The 24,016-nt window shown below is 53.2% G+C and overlaps 1 protein-coding gene across 1 annotated transcript; it reads left to right on the top strand.

Moving 5' to 3' along the window:
* The first annotated feature begins 20,749 nt into the window (after positions 1-20,749).
* LRRN2 (leucine rich repeat neuronal 2) lies at positions 20,750-23,783 on the top strand. Its single transcript, XM_007470667.1, has one exon. It carries the CDS (start codon positions 20,985-20,987, stop codon positions 23,121-23,123), a length of 2,139 nt encoding a protein of 712 aa, XP_007470729.1. The 5' UTR covers positions 20,750-20,984; the 3' UTR covers positions 23,124-23,783.
* Positions 23,784-24,016: the final 233 nt, after the last annotated feature.

Here is a 24,016-nt window from a genome sequence, read left to right as displayed (position 1 = left end):
GTGGGTGGGGACGGATGTGGGGGTGGCTGCTACTAGCGCAGCCAAGGGGTGTGCCCTTTGGTCAAGGAGAGCCAGTGGCCTCCCTCTTCACAAGGAGAGAGATGGAGAGGAGAGGCTGCATGATACACAGATGGGAAACCTAGATGGCAATTATGGGAAGTCAGGAAGGAGCACTGTACAGAGGAGAAGGGGCCTTCTGGCAACCCATGAAGGATTGGGAGATTCGGGTCATTGTGGGCAGACGTGGCTTCTGCCTGCCATTCACGTGTTACCAAGAAGCCCTTCTCCCCTGGGGCCCCTTTTCTCTGATATTGCAGTAGTGCAACAGGAGGGTGTAGGTGTGCACAACCCTATCCATGCCTGCTGTGAAAAAGAACTCATTTATTGAGCTCCTGCTGTGTGCCAGCACTATGCCAGATTCTTTGTCAGTGTTCCCTCATTGAATCCTCAAGATAACCCTTGAGGTGTTATTCCCATTTTACAGATGCAGGAACTGACTCTCAGGTTAAGTAATTTGTTCAAGGTCACACAGCTAGTTAGAAGCAGAAGTAGGATTTGAACTCAAGTCTTTCCTATTCTGAAGACTTTGTTCTCTCCACTCTGCTGTGTAGAGCATTTGGCTCCCAGCTTCCTGAACTTGATCTCCTTCTAGCCCCTGGGGTTCTGGAGGGATCTTTATGACATTGATGCTGCCTTCTTTATTAGAAGGCTGTCACTGGGGTGACAGAGAACAGCAGATATGGAGCTGTCACAATGGGAAAAATGAGGTGACGAGGAAGGCACTTCAGCACTGCAGCTAGATTAGAGGCGGCCACAACTCCGCCTGGCAAAAGACTCCCTGTCACAGTTCTGCTTCAGCTGTGTCCCCAGACTTGTCCTAGCCCCCCTCTTCAAGCAGGTAGAATCCAGACCTCAAAATCCACTGCTGTTTCTGAAGGATGAAGAGACCTTTATGGAAAGGGGCCAACCCATCATCTTTAGAACTGACCAAGGAATCAGTAGAGCAGTGCTCCTTAGCATTTGGGGGTCATAGACCCCACTGAGGATCTGATACAAGCTATGGACCTTCTCTCCAGAAAAACGCACCCATACGCTCACGCTCACACATGTGCACACAAACACAGTTTCAGGTATTTTCCAGGCTCTTCAGTCCATCTGTGGACTCGAGATTAAGTAGGCTTTTTCTCTCTGGAGATGCTGGGGGAATATGTTTACGATAAGCACAGTTGCTGACTGTGTTTACCCTTCTGACCCTTTCCTTGTCCTGCAGCTCCTGGAGGAAGCAAAGGAAATGTATCAATAACTCAGATCCAGTAACTGCTTTTCAAGAGTGTCTTTGGAGAGGTTGAAGCCACAGGCCACGGGAGAGCTTTGGCTTCTCTGTATTCAAATTGCTCAGAGTCCTTCATGTCTATCAGGGCGTGGGTGGGCTGCCTGGACACTGAGGAGTGGGCTCTGTGTCTAAAAGTCTGCCAGGATGCTGGATCCTGGAACCCTGGGAGCTTCTCCTTGCACTGGGCCCACTGGAGAATGCTTTGGAGGAGAAAGCCCATTGCTGCAAGGCCCTGAGGTCCTCCGCCTCCTCTGGAAGTTCCTGTCCCTCCCTGGCGGGAAGCACGTGCGCTCTTAATAGAGCTGCCTAATCACTTGTTTAAACTAGACATTTGGTGCGTAATGACTCCTGGCTGGGATCAGAAAAAGCCATCAGCCATCCTCTGCAGGGACCAGACCTGCCGGACGTGGTTCCGTTGGCTGGAGGAGCAGGGGGTCGGTCTCCCTAAGGCAGTGCCCACTGTGTGGGAGCCCAGAGATGGGGGAACTTCTTAAGGCTGGGCAAAGACAGCTGACACCTTGCTCCCTTCCTTACCTGTTCTGCTCCGGGACACAGGGTGATCCCAGAATGTGATGGAGTGAGAAGGTGGAGAGGCAGAGCACCTGGGGTCGTTTCCCAGCTCTGCTAGGGGCACTCAAAGGGCAGCTTCTGGGGCCAGTCTCCTGTGCACCTGACTTGCCACCCAGCTGGAGGAGACAGAAAATCTGCCAGTACCTAAGGCTTCCCAGGCTCTTGGGTATGGCTAGAAAGCCAGCAGATTTGCTATTTGCCCAGAGTTTTGAGATCTGGGGAGAGAGATGCTGGAGAAATATAAGCTACAGCTGAGTTAATTATTATTATTTTTATCATTATTACAGACGAGAATGTTCCCCTGTTAATTCCCTGGGAAAATGACTGAAAACGAGCTGGCACCACCCAGGCCTTGAGCCCAGGAGAGCAATGGAAAAATACAGCCTCCAAATCTGCTCCCCTCTTAGCTGGCTCACCTGGCTGGGCACCGCGCCACTCCCCATCACACAAGTGCACACACGCACACACACAGACACATGCACACAAACACGTGCAGCCCAAGCTGCTCCAGCAGAAGGGAGGGTACGTAGCCCCTGGAGCACTTGTTCTTATCTCGGTGGAAGAAAACTGGCCAGGCTATATAGCAGAGCCCTGTGAGAGTTGGGGGAAAGACCCTCTGCTTTAGTTGTTCTGGAGACTTCTGTTGATAAGCACTTTTGCACACATGCATCCCATAGGCTCCCTCACAGCCTGGCAGTTGGTGTGCTGAAGAGTGAGGGCTCAGCATCACACAGTGCTGGACCTGGATCATGGCTCCTACATGTACTAGCTGTGGGACCTGGGCAAGTTGCTTAACTTCTCTGAGCCTCCATTTCCTCTTCAGTAAATATAAGTACCACTCTCAGGGGGTTGTTATGTGGGTTAGATAAGAATTAAGCTTTGTGAAAGGCCCAGTACAGAGTAAGTATTCAATGAATTTTACCTACTAAAATTCAGAGCAGATATTCTTATCCCCATTTTACAAGCGAGAAGAAACGGGGGCTCGGTGAGATAGTCCCATAGTTGGTAAGTGGTGGAGCTGGGATTAGAATGCTGCTGTTTCCCTGGGAGGTTTACATAGTGGCAGTATGGACTTGGGCATCCGTCGAGTTGGCCCTTTGCCCTCCCGCTGCTGCCAGCTCGTCCTCCCTGGCCTGCCTGCACACATGGCCACCCCTCTGGGCACTTCTCAAAGGAGTCACCTGGACAGCACCTGCAGCTGTGGCTCAGTCTCTGCCAGGTGGGGGTGAGGGAGTGGGGATGGGTAGAGGAGACCCGGGAGCCAGAAGGAAGCATCAGGGCCTGGTGGGGGCAGGGAGACGATGGTGATGGATGAAGAGCAAAGTGGGGGAGGGGTGAGAAGAGGGGGCAGCGTTAAGAAAAGAGGTGGAGGCTGGGAGAAGACACAGGCCCCACAGCTGGCTCCTGAGGAGCCCCATGGCTGGACTCGTCTGGCTCCGTTTGCTGAGACTGCTGAATGCGCCTTCCAAGAGGAGCTTCCTGTTGGGTAACAGTAAAACATCCTTAAGCTTGGTGGCAAATCCAGCCATTAAATTTATTTTTCAAATATAATGTGATTGAATTTGTGGTACATGAATTATATCTCAATGCTGTTATTTGTATATAATTATGTAATAATTATATATACATGTATATACATATATATACCTACATATGCATATACATGCACATGTATAAGTTTATATATATATAAAATGGGGTTGTTAAAGAACACTGGTTCTTACCCCTTCCTAGTTGTATGAGCTTGGGCCCGAGGCTTAACTTCTTTTAGTCTCAGTTCCCTCATCTAAGGATTAAAAGAGGTGATGAGTGGCAAGTCCCTGGCAGAGAAAAAGCCCTTAAAGAAATTAGCTAATTGTTTTGCATCTGTTTTAGCGGGACACGGTGTATGCCATTGCCCCTAGTTTAGGATTAAGGAAACTGAGCCCAAGAGAACTGGCTACAGGTCTGGAGGCCAGGCACTGGGTGGAGCTCGGTGAACGGTTGCAGAGCGAAAGGCGTTTCGCCCCTTGCTGGCACAGCTCCGGGCACCTGAAGAGGCTGAGGAGGGAGGCCCTGTGGCCCAGAGGCCAGCTGGATCCCAGGGGGACAGTGGGCCTCCCCAGAACTGCTGGGGCTGGGCTGGACTCCCCTAGGCTTGCTCGCACAGGAGGGACTCTCACAAGCCAAGAGCTGAGAGGGCTGCCAGGGAAGGGAGGCCTCAGGTTGGGATCCTTGGCAGGCATGCGAGCCCCAGACACACTTCCGCCGCCGGGAGGCAGGAGCCTGGGTGGGCTCCCTCTTGGGGCAGATGAGCTAAAATGCAGTTTCTTGGCAAGACATGCCTTTTTTATTTCAACCTGTCTCTCACCCAGGAAGTTCTTCCCCACATCCAGCCACAGCAGCCTATGGTCTTTCATCTGGTTTCCTAACCTCTGGTCCTTAGAGGAGATGGACTTGGCTTCAGGTCCCAGCCAGACACTCTCCCTGAGGCGGCCAGGAGGACAGGTTGGACCCCCTGAACATGCCGGCATGTTCTCAGCACATGCGCTTGGGTGTGACCTTTCGCGAGGCACATTCACACATTCTAGGTGTGGTGGGTTAGGAGGTCAGGGTCCTGGAGAATGCCTAGTCCCACCCCAGCTTCACCCTGGAATTATTTTCCTAGCTGGGCGCCTGGAGTGGAACCCATTCCGAAGGTTGAAACAGGAAAAAATCTCCAACCTTAAGAGGTAACAGGGAGCAGTGTTGTGAACCTTGGCCTCTGCAGTCAGCCTGTCTGGGCTTGCTTCTCTGCTACATACTACTTACAAGATCCTGGGCAGGCTTCGTAATATCTGTAAGCCTCACTTTCCTTATCTGTAGAATGGGGCTGCCAGAAGTTCCTACTCCGAGGGTGTGGGGAGATTCAGTGAGACCCTGCATGGGAAACACTGAGTTTGGTGCCGAGTGGATACTGAAGCTCGGGTTGGAGGCCTGGCCCTGAGATAACGCACTGAGAGTGCCCTGTGAGTGGTGATACACACACGGGGTCAGTGCTGGCGATCATAACCGCCCAGACTGCAGCCAGCAGACCTTATGCCAGGGCCTGACGCTTGGGCTGGGGGGAGCAGGCAGTCACAGATGGGGTCTCCCTACATTCAGTGAATGCATTCATTAAGCAGAAAGGAGGCCAGAAAAAAGCAAAGAAGAGAAAAGGAACCCCAGCAAATTCTCCTCTGTCCTCCCCCAGCTCTGCAGCTCCTGGGGGAACTGAGCTGCATAATACAATGGGATTTAATAAAATGCCTTTAACTCACAAAGTTTGTCTGCTGCCAGCTCCTTAATTAAATTGCCTAATGCTGCTTTGCGATGGCAGCACAAACTCCTGTGTTTAAAGAGCACGGTGTTGCCATGGCACTCCCCCGACAGGACGAGCCAGCTGTGGAGGAGCATACAGCTGAGACGTGGGGCCTGGCCCCTGCCCGCAGTATCCAACACACACACACACACACACACACACTCACACTCACACTCACACACTCTGCAATAGACTCTGATCTGGTTTTCCTGGGAAAGGATTTAATCCTTGCTAAGAAAGAGGAGACTCGGGGCCATTTGAGCAGAGCAGAGCTGGTCAACTGGTATGGCAGTGGGTTGCAGGCCCAGCCCTGCGAAGCCTGGGCAGCCAGGTGTCCCCCTAGCCGCCCGCTCCTACAGCAAGCAGCTGCCTCCATTTCCCCTGGTGCACCATCCAAATCCACTTGTCTACGTGTGATGAGACCCAAGAAGGGTGAGTAACACTGGATGAGAGTCTGATTGGTTTGATGAGAAAGGGGGTATGTTTTTTCACACATGGAGGGTGGAGGAAAGAGAAAATTACTTGCTTATGGATTTTTCCTTTAGATGCAGTGTTTCTCAGCCCTAGCTTCACAGTAACACCAGTTCGATATTTTTCCCAATATTTTATTATGAAAAATTTCAAATATACAGCAAAGTTGAAGGAATTTTACCGTGAGCAATAGTATACCCACTACCTAGATTCTACCGTTAACCTTTTACGAGACTTGCTTTATCACATCTCTTCCCATCTATCCATCAATCCATCTTATTTTTGGTGCATTTTAAAGTAAATTGCAGACATGAGTACACTTTTCCCTAAATACTTTAACAAATATGGAGTTCAACTTTATTTTACAGTTTTGTTTTTCTTTTGATGTAAAATTTACATACAAAGAAATCCTGGGGAGTTTTAATTCCATGCCTGCATTGTACCCCCAGAGATTGATTTTAACTGGTCTGGAGTGGGATGTAGGCATCAGTATATTTTAAAAGATCCCCATATGAATCTGTGGTGCAGCAGAGTTGGAAAACAGAGATAACAGGAGACAAAGGATTGTAATTTTTTTCTCCTAAGGAGAATGTGGAGCTCTGGTTGACCTGTCCCCTGCCTATCCTTCCAAACCCCACTCCCCTTCCCCTCGGTGCTCTCTGTGTGTATATCACATGCCCATGTTTATGCTTCTGTTAGGATGGATCTCTGTACACGTGAATCCACTCATTCTCACGTTAGCCTTATAAGGTCTCATATGTCCCAATGGCAAAATCCGTATCTGTTTCAGATATTGAATGAGTCATAGAGATGAAGCCAAACAAGTTCTCTTATGATGATCAGGGTACTATGATGACCAGGATTGTGGCAGCAGTGGATGGAGGGATAATGATGCTAGTGGAGGGTGTTCAGAGTGATGTGTGGTGATGACAGTGAACAAGGGGGCCCTAGTGATCACAGCTGAGGACAACGATGACGGTGGGGTGGTGATATTGGTAGAGATGGTGTGCTGTAGGTGGGGTGACCACCGTGCTGGTAAATCTCAGGTGACAGCATCGTGGTGGTTATCGTGTTGATGTTTCCTTTCCTGTGAGGGCGGCGTGCAAACAGACGCTCATTCGCCACACTGATACACATCTGGGAAGAATGTTGGTTGTCATATGGCAGGAAGCTAGCTTGGTCCCCACATTTGAGAACCCCACTGCTGCAAGGCGCAGCTCCTTCCAAAATTTTGAGAGGCCACCTGAGAACCTTATCCACCCTGGAGCCCTGGAAGAGGCCCCAACAGAGAGGCAGCAGCCCCACATTTAGCCACCCTGTTCCGTTGCACTTTAACAAGACAGCTCCAGCATTAAGTATGAGTGGATCATTAGGAACGTTTATTTAAGATGAACAGCTCTGAGCCAGCCGGACTTGGGATGCCAGCCATCCCGTGATCGATAGAGATTTTATTTGCTGCCTGCGTGGTTTCCTGTTCCTTTCATGCCCGGTAAGCTTGAGGGAGGAGAGAGGAAAGTGCTCTGGTTACTCTCTTAACCCAGGCAGTAGAGGGCAAAGGGATGCAAAACCCCAGCACTCCTCTCTCTCACCACAGTACTTAGCTGGCATCGTCCTGGGCTACTGGGATGAGAATGAGGTTGGCATGCTAAGATATACTACTTTAAGTATATGTATCAAATATATATTAATATGTATATATGAATAAGCCCAGGAACTGATGCTGGAAAATACCTTAATAATGTTGTCCAACCCTTTCATTTTACAGATGAGAAAGCTAGGGCCAAGTGGGCAACAAATAAAATCTCTGTTGAGAACGACAATAAAAATACTCTGCATGTATGTAATATCTCTAATGAGGCAAAGACACCTCACACCTGTGATCTGATTGGATCACAGCCCTGTGAGCTGGCAAGGAACTTCCTGCCCATCTGACAGCTCCTGAGTCGTTCCCAGATTGTTTCCCCTAGCAGTGAGCCTAGGTGGTATTTGTGTAGCACTCACAGCTCATAGCATATTTCACACTCACGTTTTCATTAGATCTGAACCAGATCTCTGGACAGAAAAGATGGAAGGAACTAGTCTTATCCCCATTTTTCAGAGGCAAAAACTGAGGTTCATGGAGGTTAAGCATTTTGCCAACCTTGCACAGTTAGTAAGTGGTAGAGTGGGAACCAGAATACCGGATCCCAGCATGAGTTTACTGGGGCTGCCATATCAAAGTACTACAAACTGGACTGGATGGCTTAAATAACAGAAACTTAATTGTCTCAGGTTCTGGCGTCTAGAAGTCTGAAATCAGTGTGTCAGAAGGGCAGCAGGACCAGGCTGTGGTGTTTCTGAAACCTGTAGGGGAGACTCCTTCCTTGCCTCTCCCAGGCTCTGGTCCTGGCTTCCCTGGCTCGCAGCTGCAGCACTTCAATCACGATCTCCATCACCACACTGAATTCTTCCTGTGTCTCTGTGTCTGTGTCCAAATTTCCCTCTTCTTATAAGAACACCAGTCATTGGATTAGGGCCCACCCTAACCCAGTATAACCTCATCTTTACTTGATCACATCTGCAAAGACCCTGTTTCCAAATTAAGGTCACGTTCACAGGTTCTGGGAGTGGGACTTCACTGTATCTTTTTTTTGGGGGGGGGGCACAATTCAATCCATAACGATCCCTGACCTAAGCCAGTGGCCTTCCACAATGCAGTTTGCATCCTGTGCTCCATCCCATTCATCGTCTTCTGCTACCAAGGACGAGGTATTCCCCTCTCCTGCGCTTCAGAAAGTGGGGCTGGCTGGGAGCACTTTTCATCTTCTCTTGCCAAATGATTACAAGCTACTAAGGTGGACTCATGAAATATGGGCAGGCTTTTTGTCCTTTTTATTCCCAGGCAGTAAAAATCATTAAGGCTTGCTCTTAATTAGTTTCATTTCGAAGCTTCTAAATATTGATTTAACCTACACTCCTTTGTACTTGCTGCAGTCACTGAATTATGCCTGTTATTGATCATGAGATGGAAGTGCTTCTATCCACTGGGCTCCGGGCCCTGGAAGGCACTGGTTCCCCAGTGGGTGTCTGGGGCTCAGAAGGCATTGATGGGCTTGGAGGAAAGAAGCCCCTGCCAGATTGGAAAGGGCCTTCCCTTAAAGAAGGGCTGTTCAGCTTAGGCTGGGGGCCAGTTTCTTTCTCTTGGGTTGGCCCAGGCTCAAGGGAATTTGAATAAGAAATCAGCTGGAAATCTCCCATTCCATTCTGGGCCTGAAGAGAGCTGGGCAGTGGGAGCTGGAGGAGGGTGATGTGGGGTCGGAGAGTAGAGCATGGGCTTTGGCAGCCAGCCAGACCTTGTCTGAGTCCTGGCTTTACCAGCTGGATCTTCTTGTGCAAGGTACCTACCTATCCTCCACATCTGTGAAATGGGGCTAGTAATCCCCATATCTTACTGTGGTTTTGAGCATTGAGTGCAACCATTCATTTCAGAGCCCAGCCCAAGGCCTGGCTCACAGGCAGTCAGTCCTTGGTCAATGGCTACCATTATTAACATTGCCATCCCACTGAGAAAGTAATCTGGACCTGGAAGCATACTGTCTTTTAGCCCTGGCTCCATTACTTGTTTGCTGTATGATCTTGGGCAAGTCACTTAATCTTTTCCATTAAAATGGGGATAATGTCATCTATGACCTTGCAAGGCTATTGTGAATATCACTCAGGATCGTGGAGATGGAAGAATTTAAATTGCAAGGTGGTGCATCCAGTCATAATAGATATTATTGATGGCTATAGTAGTCACTGCCTTAGATGCCCTCTTGGCTGCCCTCTATCTCCAATATCATGTCCAGACTGTTCTGGCTCCAGCCTGCTGCTCCAGCCTCTTCACCTCACCTACACTCTTGGAAACTAAGGGGGACCACTCAGTTCTTAGAGTTCACTTCATCATTTTTATCCCAGCACCTTTGCTCCTGGTGTCCCCAGCATGTATAGAATGGCTTCTACCATCTGTGCATCTGCTGACCTAGGCAACACTTCCCTGGGAGGTTTTGTTAAAAACAACGTCATTGAAGTACATTGCATACCAACAAATCTACCCATTTTGAGTGTATAATTCAGTGACTTCTAGAAATTTCCTCAGAATTGTGTTCTCTCCTCCAGACTATGCCCCTGTTGCCCTTGGTAAGTACTTCTGTGACAACTCTTATCATACTTTAGTAGAGTGTTTTGTTTTGTTTTTAAATTTGTGACTCCCGCCTGCCCTCCCCATGACCTTGTATCCCTATCCCCTCACAGCACCAGCATACAGTCAGGGCTTATTAATGCTCACTGGGTAGAGAGCTTCCTTGTGGCCGGGACAGAGAAGGTGAGAGGGGTCTGGAAAACTCAACTCTTATCTATCAGGATAATGCTAAGGAGTTCATCATACACATAGGTTTTGTGTTTTTTTTTTTTTTAAATAGCTTTTTATTTATTTATTTTTGGCTACATTGGGTCTTTGTTGCTGCATGCAGCCTTTCTCTAGTTGCAGTGGGCGGGCTTCTCATTGCAGTGGCTTCCCTTGTTGCAGAGCACGGGCTCTAGGCACGTGGGCTCAGTAGTTGTGGCACACAGGCTTCAGTAGTTGTGGCTCCCGGGCTCTAGTGTGCAGGCTCAGTAGTTGTGGCATGCAGGCTCAGTAGTTGTGGCTCGTGGGCTCTAGAGTGCAGGCTCAGTAGTTGTGGCGCACGGGCTTTGTTGCTCTGTGGCATGTGGGATCTTCCCAGACCAGGGCTCGAACCCGTGTCCCCTACATTGGCAGGCGGATTCTTAACGACTGCGCCACCAGGGAAGTCCCCACGTAGTTTTTTGTTTTTTTTTTTTCTTGCGTTATGCGGGCCTCTCACTGTTGTGGCCTCTCCCCTTTGCGGAGCACAGGCTCCGGACGCGCAGGCCCAGTGGCCATAACCCGCGTCTCCTGCATCGGCAGGCGGACTCTCAAGCACTGCGCCACCAGGGAAGCCCCCCACGTAGTTTTAATTGAGCGTTCCTAGCGGGCACTGTTCTCGTTTACAGAATTCTAATCTCATCTGGAGGGTCCTTGGAGGTAATCTAGCCCAGTGATTCTCCATGCGCGTACATGAGATTCACCTGGATGGTTTCCTCAAACACAGGTAACTAGGCCCCACCCTTTGAGTTTCTGATTCTGGAGGTCTGGGGTGGGCTTGGGAATCTGCATATCTAACAAGTTTCCAAGTGAGCTGATACTGCTGGTCCAGGGACCTCAGCTTTAGAACCACTGCTGTAGCCCCACCTCCTCATTTCACAGATGGGGAGCCCAAGGGCTAGAGAAGTAAGAGGACACACTCCAAGGTCTGTCCCAGGCCAGAACTAGAACCCAGCCCTGTCCTGTCCCATGTCCTCTACCACCAGTTCTCATGCCCTGACCTCTCCTTCCCACCCTGACTTCAGAGAAGCTGGATAGGGGCACAGAAGGTTGGACAGGGCTTCTGACAAATGCTCTCCACAGGCCTGACCCCGAGCTGGGGAGGGGTGATGGGGGGGCTGCTGCGAGAGAGGCCAGCGGGACTAAGGAGGGGAGCAGGGGAGGAGGAGGGCCACGGGAGGGGAGCGCGTGAAGGCGTGGGCAGCGCAGGCCTGGAGGAGGCGATGAGGACTGACGGGCCATTCTTACTGCGGTTGCGGATGGAAAAAAACCCACTGCGGGGCCTCAGCTGTAGCCATTTATCTCTCAGGCCTGCCCGAGACAGCTGACAGAAGGAGAAGGCAGTGAGCCACACCGAGACCAGGGCTTCTTCCGCCTCGTGATTTATCTCTGAGCTTCATCGGGCAAACCTGCTGATGAAACGAGCCTCCTTTTCTCTCCGCCTCATCAATTTTCATTCTGATTTCATTTTCTTTTTCCGTTAGAAGAGCTTTGGCCTTTCTCCTTGTTTAACTGGTCTGTTCCCCATTTGCTCTGCCTCTTTCTCCTCAGCCCCAAACCCTCTCCCCAGGCATTCCTCCCACCCTCGCCATGCCTTGGTGCCTCTCTCACTATTAGTTCTGGGCTCATGAGTCACAGAGTTGCCCTCGAGGGGCGAGAGGAGTTGAGCCTCACAGTGGATATGGGTTCTTCAAGGATGGGAGAAGGAGAAAGGGATTGATTAATGGAGCGTGGGCGGTGGTCAGGGAAGACTTCAGCGGGGGACAGTGTGAACTGAGACTTCAGAGATGGGAATACACAAGCGGTGACAGGGACTTCTGGGCAAGGCCCCTGCATGTGCAAAGGCACAGGGGCAGGAAAGAGCATTGCTTGCATCTATCTGAAGCCTTCCCCCTCCTTCTGCTGCACCTAACTCCCAGGGATCCACTGTGTCTGAAGGGCTGCAGGAGGGCAGCCTTTCAAGAATGCTGCAGGTCTGCCCAGCACCCCCGGCTAATTCTAGGAAGGGCAGGGAAAATTATAGGGAGAGAGGTGGGAGAGGCTCGAGGTCAGTAGCTGGGCTTGGCTGCCCCTCTGGCTTGCGCCTGTGGCCAGTGTGGAGTGTCCGCAGGCTGCGGTCAAGCTGGGATATTTAGAGCTCTGCTAGGAGGGGCCCTCTCGACCCTTCCAAGGAGCATCTGGGCAAACAGAGGAGCTGCTCACCGAAGGCAGGAAGAGTGAGCTGTTGGGTGAGTGTGTCAGACATTGGTGATCTGTAAATGAACTGAGTTCTAGAGCCTTCTCGAGTCCTAAAGACTAGAACTGGACCCTGGTTGGAGGCCCCGGGGAGTGCTTAAAGTTGACCCAGGAGAGGGCAGCTCCGTCAGGAAGGAGTGTCAGACTGAGATGGAAGGGTTCCTAGGAGAGGCTGCCTGTGTTACAGGCCACATGACCATGGACAGGCCGTCTGGTGCAGGCCTGGTACACAGGTGGCCTGGAAGCCGGGGACTGTGCCTCAGACAAACCGAGGTAGACGAAAAGGGAAGAGCGCTCCAGTGAGCGCCAGGCACTTAGCAGGCATCATTCTTGCAGATTCCCCCCGATGAGGTAGGCTCTCTCCCTGCATTAGAGAGGAGGAATCTGAGTAAGGATGCTCGAGGTCATACAGCCAGCACCAGGATTCGACTCCAAAGCCCTCCTTTGAACCGCTAACGTGAGATCTCAGAGTGTCCGCAGGATTTCCAGAGGGGGGCGCCTGAGGGAATCCAGAGGGGGAGGATCATCTTAGGGTGGAATCCAGAGGCAGAAAGTTAAGTCAGAAGTGCCTTCTCCATCAAGGGAAGGGCTACAGTGGCCGTGCAGTGGCCAGAGCCAGGGCAGGGGAGCCCGGGCGTGTGCCTACAGGAGGTGCGCTCTGGATCTCCCTCACGAGGCCAGACTCAGGTCCACCTGCTCTTCAGGAGCTCTGAAGCAACCAGCCCCCTTCTGTTCTCGTGCTCTGCCCTTCCTTGCCTTTCTCCCTCTCCTTCCGCAGGTATCTTCTGAACTCCTACTGTGTGCCAGACTGTTGGAGGAACTGGAGCACAGTTCTTCCCCTGAGGGCCTCACAGTCTGGAGGGAGAGACAGACAGACAAGTAAACAGCCAGTGTATGATGGAGGGACGCTGAGGCACCAGAGGAGCCCAGGAGAGGCATGGAGGGGTCAGAGAAGGTTTCCTGAGGATGGGCAGATAAGTCAGCAGAAGGCTGGCGGCGCGCGGTGGTGGAGCTCAGCCTGGCGCTGCTCTCCAGGCCCCTGCAAAGCTGGCTCCACTCCCCTGAAGCCTCTTTGGTGCAGTGCAACCAGACAAAAAATGACTGTGGGCTACCTACTGGCGCCCTCCACTCCTACTTAAGAAATAACGAGGCAGGATCCCTTCCATGCAGTAGAATTGCAACGCCCTCTGTCCAGGGCCAGTCCAGAGACCTGGGAATGTAGATATTTCTTCCTGGGAACAAGTCCCTTCCCTCCCGGGCCAGGAAAGGGTTTTTACTGGAACTGACTCTTCTCACTCCAGAGGGGAGGGGAGGGCAAGGGTAGACAAGAGAAATCTCATCCTTTCACCAGGAGATGCCCTCTCATTTTCCTCCCTTCTCTCCTCCGGTCTTCCACTCTTGGAATTCAGCTTCTGGCACCAGAATCATGGAAATAGAAAGGGCTGGTGTGTGAGACACAGCTGGGTTCACACTCAGGCTCTTCCACATTCTAGCTGTGGGACCTGAGTCTGATCCCTTGTCTCCACTGAGCATGAGGTTTCTCGTCTAAAAAGTACCTACTTACAGGGTTGTTGGGAGGATAGGATGAGGTATCTCTAAAGTGGCCAGCAAATAGAAATCCTGCACATAGAAGGCACTCGGGAGCGTCGTATCTTCCCTCTGACACTTTGATTTATGTCATCCTTCCAGCGGCATCAACTAGAGTTGAAGGGACTCACCTCACTCAAAGAGAGAGGCTCTGCAGACTCATCATTTTCAAGCTTTTATAGCTGCGACTCAAGGGCAAAAATGCATGATTTTGCATCACATCCGTCTGTACACAGGTGTGTGTGTGTGTGTGTATGTGTGTGTAAAACAGAGGGGAAAAATTTCTCAAAACAACACTTAGTCTAGCTACATACAATGCACTCTATTTTCTATTTCATTTTTTTAATGTACATTGTTATCCACTTTAAACTGTTTTCATGACCCACTAATGGGTTGCGATTCATAGTTCATGGCTGTAGAACACCTCCCACCCTTACCAGGAAATTCTGCACTGCACTAGGCTCTGAGAAGACAAAAATAAATAACAAACCATCCTTTCCTCCAGGAGCTGACTGCCTGGTTGAGAGCACAGGCTCTCAAAATGACGGTAAGGAAGGTGCTGTTACCGTGGAGGTCTGTTCAGAGTCTCCGGGACTGCGGTGGGTGTAACCACCCTTCTAGGAGGGCCTCTGGGAACATGTCACAGAGGAGGTGGCATTTGGGATGGGTTTTTATGGCTGAAGAGGATTTGATAGTTGAAGTTGGGGAGAGGTTTTGCTGGTTGAGTGAGAGGCCCGCAGAGGAGAAGGAAATAGCAAAAGCCTAGTCTAGGAGGAGCAGGAGGCGCCTGGGAATGAGAGGGTCACTCGAGGGTGAGGAGGCTGCTGTGAGAGTCAAGACAAGAATTGAAAAGGGAACGTTAGCGTGAGCACTGTGGTGGGTGTGTGTGAGGTGGGAGGGACGCGTCACCATGGCGGAGATTTCCAGTCTTGGAGACTGGTGGATGGCAGTGCCTCCTGAGCAGGTTTGGTGGGAGATGTTGGGCTTGGGACAAGTTGAGTGCAAGGAGCCTCTGAAATGGGCGAGTGGAGAGGTCTGGGGCAGTTACAAGTGAGTCTGGGTCTCTCCTTCCTGGTCACTCCCCTATTTGTCCTCTGCCTGGTGCCCCAGATTCTGTAATCAGAATACCTAGGGGTCTGGCAACACAAAGGGCCCAGCAATGCTGCCCCAGGAGGTGGCCAAGACCCAGCAGGGCTTTGGGGAAGGGCTGCCAGGAGGTTATCCTGCCATCTTCTTGCCTCAAGGCAGCATGACACTCACAGGCCCAAGTCATAGGATTCCAACCGGAGAGGGGACCCTAGGGCATAGAGAAATTTCTAGATATGGGAATTGTAAAACAAGAAAGAGGAATAAGAGGAATCAGTCTCCCTTCCTGGAGATCGCTGATTAAGTGTGAGACCCTGAGAAGCTATAGCCACTATGAAGCAGGAGGATGAATTAAGTGAATTTCAGGTCTGAGGTTCTGGCGTTCCCTAAAGCCAGAGTCAACTGTTTCCAAAGACCCTGGTTCCAAGTTGCTATGGAGAAGGAAGGGGAATTCTGGGTTTAAAAGATGAAACTGATTGATGATGATAGAAGTCAGGACAATGGTTAACTCCAGGTGGGGGCTGGACATTGACTGGGAAGGGCCGCATAGGAACCTCGGGAGGGCTGGAAATGCTTATATCTTGCTCTGGGTGGTGGTTGTACTGGTATCTACTAAGGTAGAAATTCATCAAGCTGTGCACTTGGGATTCGTGCCATTTATGTACTCTCCTGTACATAAGTTACACCGTAATAGAAAGACAAAGTTTAGGACGAAAGGTGAGAGATGAGAAGTAGGGGCTAAGGTGGGAGGAGAGGCAATGGTGAAGGGGGCAATGAAGGCAACTAAGAGGCACGTCATAGGCCTTGCATCCTGGCTCCTCACAGCAGTTCTGTGAGAGGATCTCATCCTCACTCCCCAGCTCGCGTCGTCTAACCCTGCTCACAGAGCCCGGGCTCCTTCCGCTCCACCACTCGCCCTTTGCATAAGTTATTTGTGGAATTCAGACTCTGGAAGACTAGATAAATGCCGAGGTCTCCTCCAGCTCTGAGGTCCCGGCTGTCTGTGATTAAATGAGAGGTGGGAGTGAGGGACCATGCTCCCCTCTCGGGAGGAGCGGAGGCCCGGTGTACAGACGGAGGGATGGCCTCCCCCACCTCTGCATCCCCCAACCCAGCGCTTATCTGCTGGTGAGGAGGCCGGAGTTTATCAGTGCTACACTCAGTTATGCTGCCCTTCTGTCTCCGCAGCTCAGAGAGACCTGGCACTGAAGCAGCAGCGAAGGCCAGGCAATTGATCACGGCTGCTGGCTGTTCCTCCCTCCGGAGGGCTCCCAGCTCGGCGCGGGGCGGGGGGGGGTGAGCCTTGCCCTGCCGAACCTGCCTGAGTAGAGGCATGCGGATCTGGACTCACCTGGCCACAGGGCAAAATTCCAGCCCAGACCTGTGCTTCTCGCTATTTGCTGGCTTCTTCCTGGCCCTCAGCCCCTCCCCATCTGTCACAGGAGGGGCTGATAAGGACTCCAGGAGGTGCCTCAAGGGGCCAATGTTTCCCACCCACGGCGGGACCACAGACTGGCTGGGGGGGGGGGGGGGGGGCGGTTGGGGTTGGGCAGAGGCTGTGGGGAGGGGAGAGGAGTTGGGGGAGGGAGAGGCTTGGCATCCAGCAGCCCCTGGAGGAGCAGTGCTGGCAGGAGCCCTGGACTGAACTGGGGGCAGGGCCAGAGGCAGAGGAAAGAGAGAAGAGCAGCTCCGGCTGCTGACGTCAGCGTCTCCAAAATTCTTCATTTAGGGCTTTGCCGAGGGTTGGAGTTTAATGGGGAGTGTACCGGATCAATTCCGTACTTTCTGCTAAATCCAGAGCCGCTGCCGGGAGGAGGTGGGTCCGCTGGGGCTTGCAGAGCCAGCCCTTCCAGGAGAAACTTTGCTCCTGGAGCGGGCAACCCTGCTTCCCCTGTCACTGACGGTCATGTCTCCAGCTGGCCCTGAACAAAGAGGAGCACCCAGCCCCCAATCCCAAGGCAGGCTGAGGTCTCTGTGCAGCCTGCTGGCTCTGTCTGTCCCTGTGCTTCCAGGCCCAGCCACACACTCAGAGGAACAGGGTCTTCCCCATGTGTCCCCCAAGGAAGTCACTCTAGCCAGAAATGAAGGAATGGTGTCTGAGGGGCCCCCTCAGTAGCGTTGGGGAGGAGCAGGGGACCCATTCATCTCTGAAAGGACTGGCACCTGAAGCAGGCATTCCGGGCCACCAGCCCTGCACTCTGATCCTGTTTAGGCGGGCGTTGAGCTGTCAGGCAGTGAACCTTGGCTGGGCTGGTGGGGCAGGTTACAGAGTCAAAGACCTGGGTTTGAATTCTGACCCCACCGTGGCAGAAGCTGTGCAAGCTCTGATGTGTCAATTAACCTGTCCCTGCTTCAGTTGCTTCCCCTGTAAAATGAGACTAAACAGTCCCTTCTCTGCACACAGGGTTGATGGGAGAGTTGCACACTTCACAATTTGTATCCACTCACCAGTACCCTCTGCATGCTCAATCCTACACTTGGCTCAGCGGGAACACAAAAAGCATGCAAGACATAGCCCCTACTTCAAAGAGCTTGAAATCCAGTTGGGGAAACTGTACCCGTGATAGTCTGAACTCCTGCTCACCCCGGGAGATTATAGATAAAAGACAATTAGCTTTCTCTGCAGCTCCGGCTCCCAGCAGAAATTGCTAATCAAGCCTGCATGAGTGGGCCATGTGCAAGACAGCCTTAAGTGGTGATGGCAGGTGAGTGGGCAGCTCTGAGTTCTATCTTGGAAGGGGCTGTGTGCTCAGCAGTGACGGGGAGGACTTGTCTGGGCCTTTGCCAAGCCTTGGGACCAGAGGTACGTACAAACATGAGTCATCCAGCCGCTGCCCGTCTCTGGGCCTCTGGATGCCGAGCCCCAGCCCGAGGCTCCTGGCTGAGGGGCTGGAGCTCTGGCTCACCACCCGCCCCCCAGCCCAGCCACAGGGGCGAGGAGGAGGGTGAGCCTGGAGTGGAGGGAAAGGCGAATCTCTGGACGTTTTTAATGAACTTTTAAATGGCTTCTCTATCCCATCCATACAGTTGAGCATTGGTAGGACAAAGGTGCCAGGACAGAGATGTTGGAGGAGGAACCTGGGGCTCGGGCAAGGTCTGAAGGCCCTCTCCACCCACTGCAGCCTCCTCTCCCCTTAACGAACTGTCTTGGGCTCTCCTAATCATTTTACATTTTTGGTCCTGCCAGAGTGGCGCTCTTAAAGGCGTGACGTTTTATCTAGTCCCGCTCACAGCTCCCCATCCCACCTGGGGGCAACACTGGGCCCACAGTGGGCAAGCTTAATAGGGGCTTGTTGAGTCCTGGGATCCAACTTCTATCCCCCACTAAGAAGTCTTATAGCTGGGGAGCTTCCCAACCCTGGGAGATGAAAGAGAACTAAGCCTTGCTGAGCTCTCTGTGTGCACCACACCCAGTTCCTTTAATCCTAATGACAAGCTCATTTTACACGTAAGGAACAGATGCTCAGAGCAGTGAACTTTTCCCAGGGTGCTCTGGTAGGAAGTGGTAAGCAATAGTGAGATCTCTTTGCTGGTGGGTTCTACTTTCTTGGGTGAGGCCTGGGCAGGAGGCAGGAGCCTCTGGTGTGTACGTGTGGCAGGACCACAGCCCTAGTTCCGTGACAGGGTCATCCCAGGACTCAGCTTGTCCCTGCTGCCTCTCCACTCACATAGCACACGGCAGAATCCCCACCACTCTTCCTGACCACCGCTCACCAGCCTGGGTGGCTGAGTACTCCAGGCTCCCCTCTGCACATGGATGCGGGTGAGCACGTGTGTTTGCCCTGAGTTTTACGTGTCAGTGTACACAACACCCCCACTCAAAACCTCCGTGCATTTTAAGTCATGTTGTTTTTCCCACCTTCAGAAATAGCTGCAGAGGAAGGTGGGAACTAGTCAAATGTAAAGAGGCGTGCCGCTCCCTTGCTCAAGGGAGGCCTCCAACTGCTCCCCTCCCCGGCCCCAGCATCCTGGAAGTGGGATGAGGTGGGCAAAGAGCCCCGCTGGCCAGCTGAGAGGCACTTGCCTGGAAGGTGGTAGAAGACACAGCTCCCAGCTTCCTGCAGCTCCCTGATAAGGAGTCATCTCCTCAGGGGACAAGAGTGGCACCCCGCCTGCTGCTTCAGCAGCCAGTACAGCTCAGGGTATCCAGGGTAGGGTCGGGCCAGATCTGGTGGCAGAGAGGTACAGTGTAAATGGCACAACCTCTGAATTCGTGTCTCCTGACATTTACCAGCTGTATGGCTTGAGCCAAATTCTTTAACCTCTTCCAAACCTCAGTTTCCTCATCTGCAAACTGGAGGTATTAATGCTTATCTTGTAGACTCTTTATGAGGGTTAAATGAAATAAGACACAGTCTTTGAAAGGTCCTGGCAAATAGCAGGCATTCAATAACTGTGCACTCCACTGATGTCTGCAGCTGGAAAACTGCCCAGTCAGACCTCCACTCAGGAGTCAGACCAGGCCCAGGGGCCCCCTTTGGTTCGCCTATCTGGTTCTAGGCCAAGGCTGGACTTCCGTCTAGGGTGAAGCATCCTGGCCATGGGTTCTTCTAGAGAACCCGGATTGATTGTCCATACCCAGGAGGAAGGAACAGCAGGGGCTTGGATTCTAGACTGGAGTCGGGGTAGGGACCCAACCTCCAGGAGGAAGGGGCCCTGGGACCACAGAGATTGATTTATACGATCAACCCTCACTGGGCACCTGTCCTGGGCTACAAGCATGATGATGAGCGAGACAGGTCCCCAGTTGGGGAGACATTTCCACATGATGTGATCAGGGCTGTGACAGAAGAAAGCATGGGGTACTGTGAGAGCACAAGGCAGGCCCCTTAGCCATCCAGGGGTGGGGAGGGTTAGAAGCAGCTTTCTGTAGGAGGTGACTGACCTTAGGTTGAGTCTTGAAGAACAACAGAGTTGTCCGGGAGACAGGAGAGGTGGGGTGTTGGGTAAATATGACCTGAAAGGTTGGTCACAGTGAGTCAATAGGATGGCAAAAGCCAGGAGAATTGGCTGAGGCCAGATCACATATGGTCAGGACTGAGGTGCTCAGACCCAGGCTTCTTAAACCCACCACCTCCTCCTGGCAGTCTGTCTAGGCTACAGGGGAAGGGAAAGCCCCTGCCTCCAGGTAGGGAAGTTGGCAAAAGCCAAAGCTGTACTCTATCCCAGGAGAGCCTAAGCAGACCCCAGGTGACGACCCCACTTCCCCAGCCTGTCTGGGTGTGGGGTCAGGGTCCACTGCCTTTCAACTTTCAAAGTCCTGGGAGCACACCCTGGAATTTAGAAGCCACATTTGTTTCTACTACCCTCTACCCACACTGCTCAGAGGGATGTCTGAAAACTGTCGCTTTATTTCCCATTTACTCAGTGAGGAGAGATGTGAGGAAGGTTGGAGAATCTACTCCACATCTCTCTGGGCTCAGAAGGACTCTGAAGATCACACACACACACACACACACACACACACACACACACACACACACCCCTTCTGCGAGTTATACTGGAAGCTTCCAAGGCTCAATCTCTTGCCCCTTCCTTGAAGACTCCCAGTCACTCCCCCAGCAGATCAAAGAAAAGGACAACAAAGCCTAAGGACTGTAGGACAGAATCCAGGAGCCCTGGCTCTGATCTTGTCCACCCCTCTCAGCTCCTTTGACCTCTTGAGTCAAACAGGGGAGACACAGGAGGAGGGAGTAGATTCTGCTTCTCTGCAGCCTCCTTAACTCTGCATTCTCTTCTTCCAGGGCTGCCCCGATGGGGCGTGGCAATGAGTGAGCAGACCGAGCGCCAGTGGACGAGGATGGAGAGCCGCACCCAGGAGGGCAGGAAATGATGCCCACCCATCCCCGCATAGAATGACTGCCCAGGGAGAGTGGTTCCCCGGGCCCTGGCAGGGCTGCTGACCCTCAGCCTGCAAACCACTAAGAGCACAAGGACTCCAGACTCTTCTTGTGGATGGTCCCCTGCCCTGCAGCTCCACCATGACGCTGCTTGTGGCCCCCCTCTTGCTAGCTTGGGTGGCTGGTGCCATTGCCACTGTGCCCGTGGTACCTTGGCACGTGCCCTGCCCCCCTCGGTGTGCCTGCCAGATCCGGCCCTGGTATACACCCCTATCGTCCTACCGCGAGGCCGCCACCGTGGACTGCAATGACCTATTCCTGACAGCTGTGCCCCCGGCGCTGCCCGCAGGCACGCAGACCCTGCTGCTACAGAGCAACGGCATCGTCCGCGTGGACCAGAGTGAGCTCGGCTACCTGGCCAATCTCACAGAGCTGGACCTGTCCCAGAACAGCTTTTCGGACACCCGAGACTGTGATTTCCGTGCCCTGCCCCAGCTGCTGAGCCTGCACCTGGAGGAGAACCAGCTGACCCGGCTGGAGGACCGCAGCTTTGCCGGGCTGGCCAGCCTTCAGGAACTCTATCTCAACCACAACCAGCTCTACCGCATCGCCCCAAGGGCCTTCGCCGGCCTCAGCAACCTGCTGCGGCTACACCTCAACTCCAACCTGCTGAGGGCCGTGGACGGCCGCTGGTTCGAGATGCTGCCCAGCCTGGAGATCCTCATGATCGGCGGCAACAAAGTGGACGCTATCTTGGACATGAACTTCCGGCCCCTGGCCAACCTGCGCAGCCTGGTGCTCGCAGGCATGGACCTGCGGGAGATCTCTGACTATGCCCTGGAGGGGCTTCAAAGCCTGGAGAGCCTCTCCTTCTATGACAACCTGCTGGCCCGGGTGCCCCGGCGGGCGCTGGAGCAGGTGCCTGGGCTCAAGTTCCTAGACCTGAACAAGAACCCGCTCCAGCGGGTGGGTCCCGGGGACTTTGCCAACATGTTGCACCTCAAAGAGCTCGGGCTGAACAACATGGAGGAACTGGTTTCCATCGACAAGTTCGCCCTCGTCAACCTCCCTGAGCTGACCAAGCTGGACATCACCAACAACCCCCGGCTGTCCTTCATCCACCCCCGCGCCTTCCATCACCTGCCCCAGATGGAGACCCTCATGCTCAACAACAATGCTCTCAGTGCCTTGCACCAGCAGACAGTGGAGTCCCTGCCCAACCTGCAGGAGGTGGGTCTCCATGGCAACCCCATCCGCTGTGACTGTGTCATCCGCTGGGCCAATGCCACGGGCACCCATGTCCGCTTCATCGAGCCTCAGTCCACCCTGTGTGCCGAGCCACCAGACCTCCAGCGCCGCCCAGTGCGGGAGGTGCCCTTCCGGGAGATGACGGACCACTGCCTGCCCCTCATCTCCCCCCGCAGCTTCCCCCCCAGCCTCCAGGTGGCCAGTGGAGAGAGCCTGGTGCTGCACTGCCGGGCGCTGGCTGAACCGGAACCCGAGATCTACTGGGTCACTCCAGCTGGGGTTCGACTGACGGCTGCCCGGGCAGGCAGGAAGTACCGGGTGTACCCTGAGGGGACCCTGGAGCTGCGGAGGGTGACAGCGGAAGAGGCAGGGCTGTACACCTGTGTGGCCCAGAACCTAGTAGGGGCTGACACTAAGACGGTTAGTGTGGTGGTTGGCCGGGCTCCCCTGCAGCCAGGCAGAGGCAAGGGATGGGGTCTGGAACTCCAGGTGCAGGAGACTCACCCGTATCACATCCTGCTATCTTGGGTCTCCCCACCCAACACAGTCTCCACCAACCTCACCTGGTCCAGTGCCTCTGCCCTCCAGGGCCACAGGGCCACTGCTGTGGCCCGCCTGCCACGGGGTACCCACAGCTACAACATCACCCGCCTCCTTCAGGCCACGGAGTACTGGGCCTGCCTGCAAGTGGCCTTTGCTGATGCCCACACCCAGTTGGCATGTGTATGGGCCAGGACTAAAGAGGCCACTCCTTGTCACAGAGCCTTATGGGACCAACCTGGGCTCATAGCCATCCTGGCTCTCACCATCCTCCTGCTGGCAGCCGGGCTGGCAGCCCACCTTGGCACTGGCCAGCCCAGGCAGGGAGTGGGTGGGCGGCCTCTCCTTCCAGCCTGGGCTTTCTGGGGCTGGAGCACCCCCTCAGCCCGGGTGGTTTCTGCACCCCTTGTCCTGCACTGGAATCCGGGGAGGAAGCCGCCCAGGTCCTCAGAAGGGGAGACACTGTCACCACCATTGTCACAAAATTCCTGAAGCTCAGCCTGTTCTCAGCAGTAGAGAAATAACTAGGACTACTTTTTACCAAAAGGGAAGCAATCTGGGCCAGGTACCCTGCCAGGAAAGTAACATGGATCCACATGCTTGAGGCCTGGCAGCTGGACCAAGACAGCCAGCTTTGTGGCCCTAGGGGGTGCTCCTGCAGCCTCCAGAAACTGCCCTTACCTTCTGAGGGCTCCTCCGCTGCCATTCTGAGGAGCATCTCCAAGGAACAGGAAGGACTCTGGCTAAAGCTGCCCACCTCCCCAGTTGTCTGTGTGCCCAGAGGCTCCTGGGCCTGGCTGTCCCCTGCCTGTGTCCTCAGGCCCTTGGCCCACAGGACACGCCCCGTCCTCTTCTCTGTCTCTGTACAGTCTCAGTTGCTTGCTCTTTCCCCCTCTGGGCAAGAGCTGAAGGAGGCCTCTCCTCCCCACCTCGGGGGGCTGCTCCCAAAGTGGGGCCCCAGTGGGAGAGGGATGCCCAGGAACGCCTCTTCTCGGCCCCCTTCTGGCCTGCACTCTGAGGTTGACTTTCTACAGGCAATTTTGTACCTTTGTGGAGAAATGTGTCACCTCCCCCCAACCCAATTCATTCTTTTCTCCTGTTTTGTAAAAAATAAAAATAAATAAGAATAACAATAATAAGGGGAGGGGTAGGAAACAAAAGAAAAAGAATCCTTTGAATACTGAGTATGACTAAAGAGCTCTCTGCTCTGAACCTCTTAAAAGCCTGAGGGTGACAGAAAGGGGCTGGAATGGGAGAGGGGGGAGGAGAGAGAGGAACGTGGCGCGAGAGAGCACAGTTTTTCCCTTTAGGTTTGAATTCTGACCTGCCAGGCGCCTCTGGGCCTGCTCCCCAAAGGGCCTGAAGATCTGGAGAAGAGAGACAAA

Source organism: Lipotes vexillifer, unplaced genomic scaffold, assembly GCF_000442215.2.
Source record: "Lipotes vexillifer unplaced genomic scaffold, Lipotes_vexillifer_v1.1 scaffold1122, whole genome shotgun sequence".
Classification (NCBI taxonomy): Eukaryota; Metazoa; Chordata; class Mammalia; order Artiodactyla; family Lipotidae; genus Lipotes; species Lipotes vexillifer.
This window is presented reverse-complemented; position numbering and strand designations above follow the sequence as displayed.

Coding starts and splice junctions, on each gene's coding strand:
- LRRN2 (XM_007470667.1), top strand. CDS start 20,985: ATGACGCTGCTTGTGGCCCCCCTCTTGCTAGCTTGGGTGGCTGGTGCC.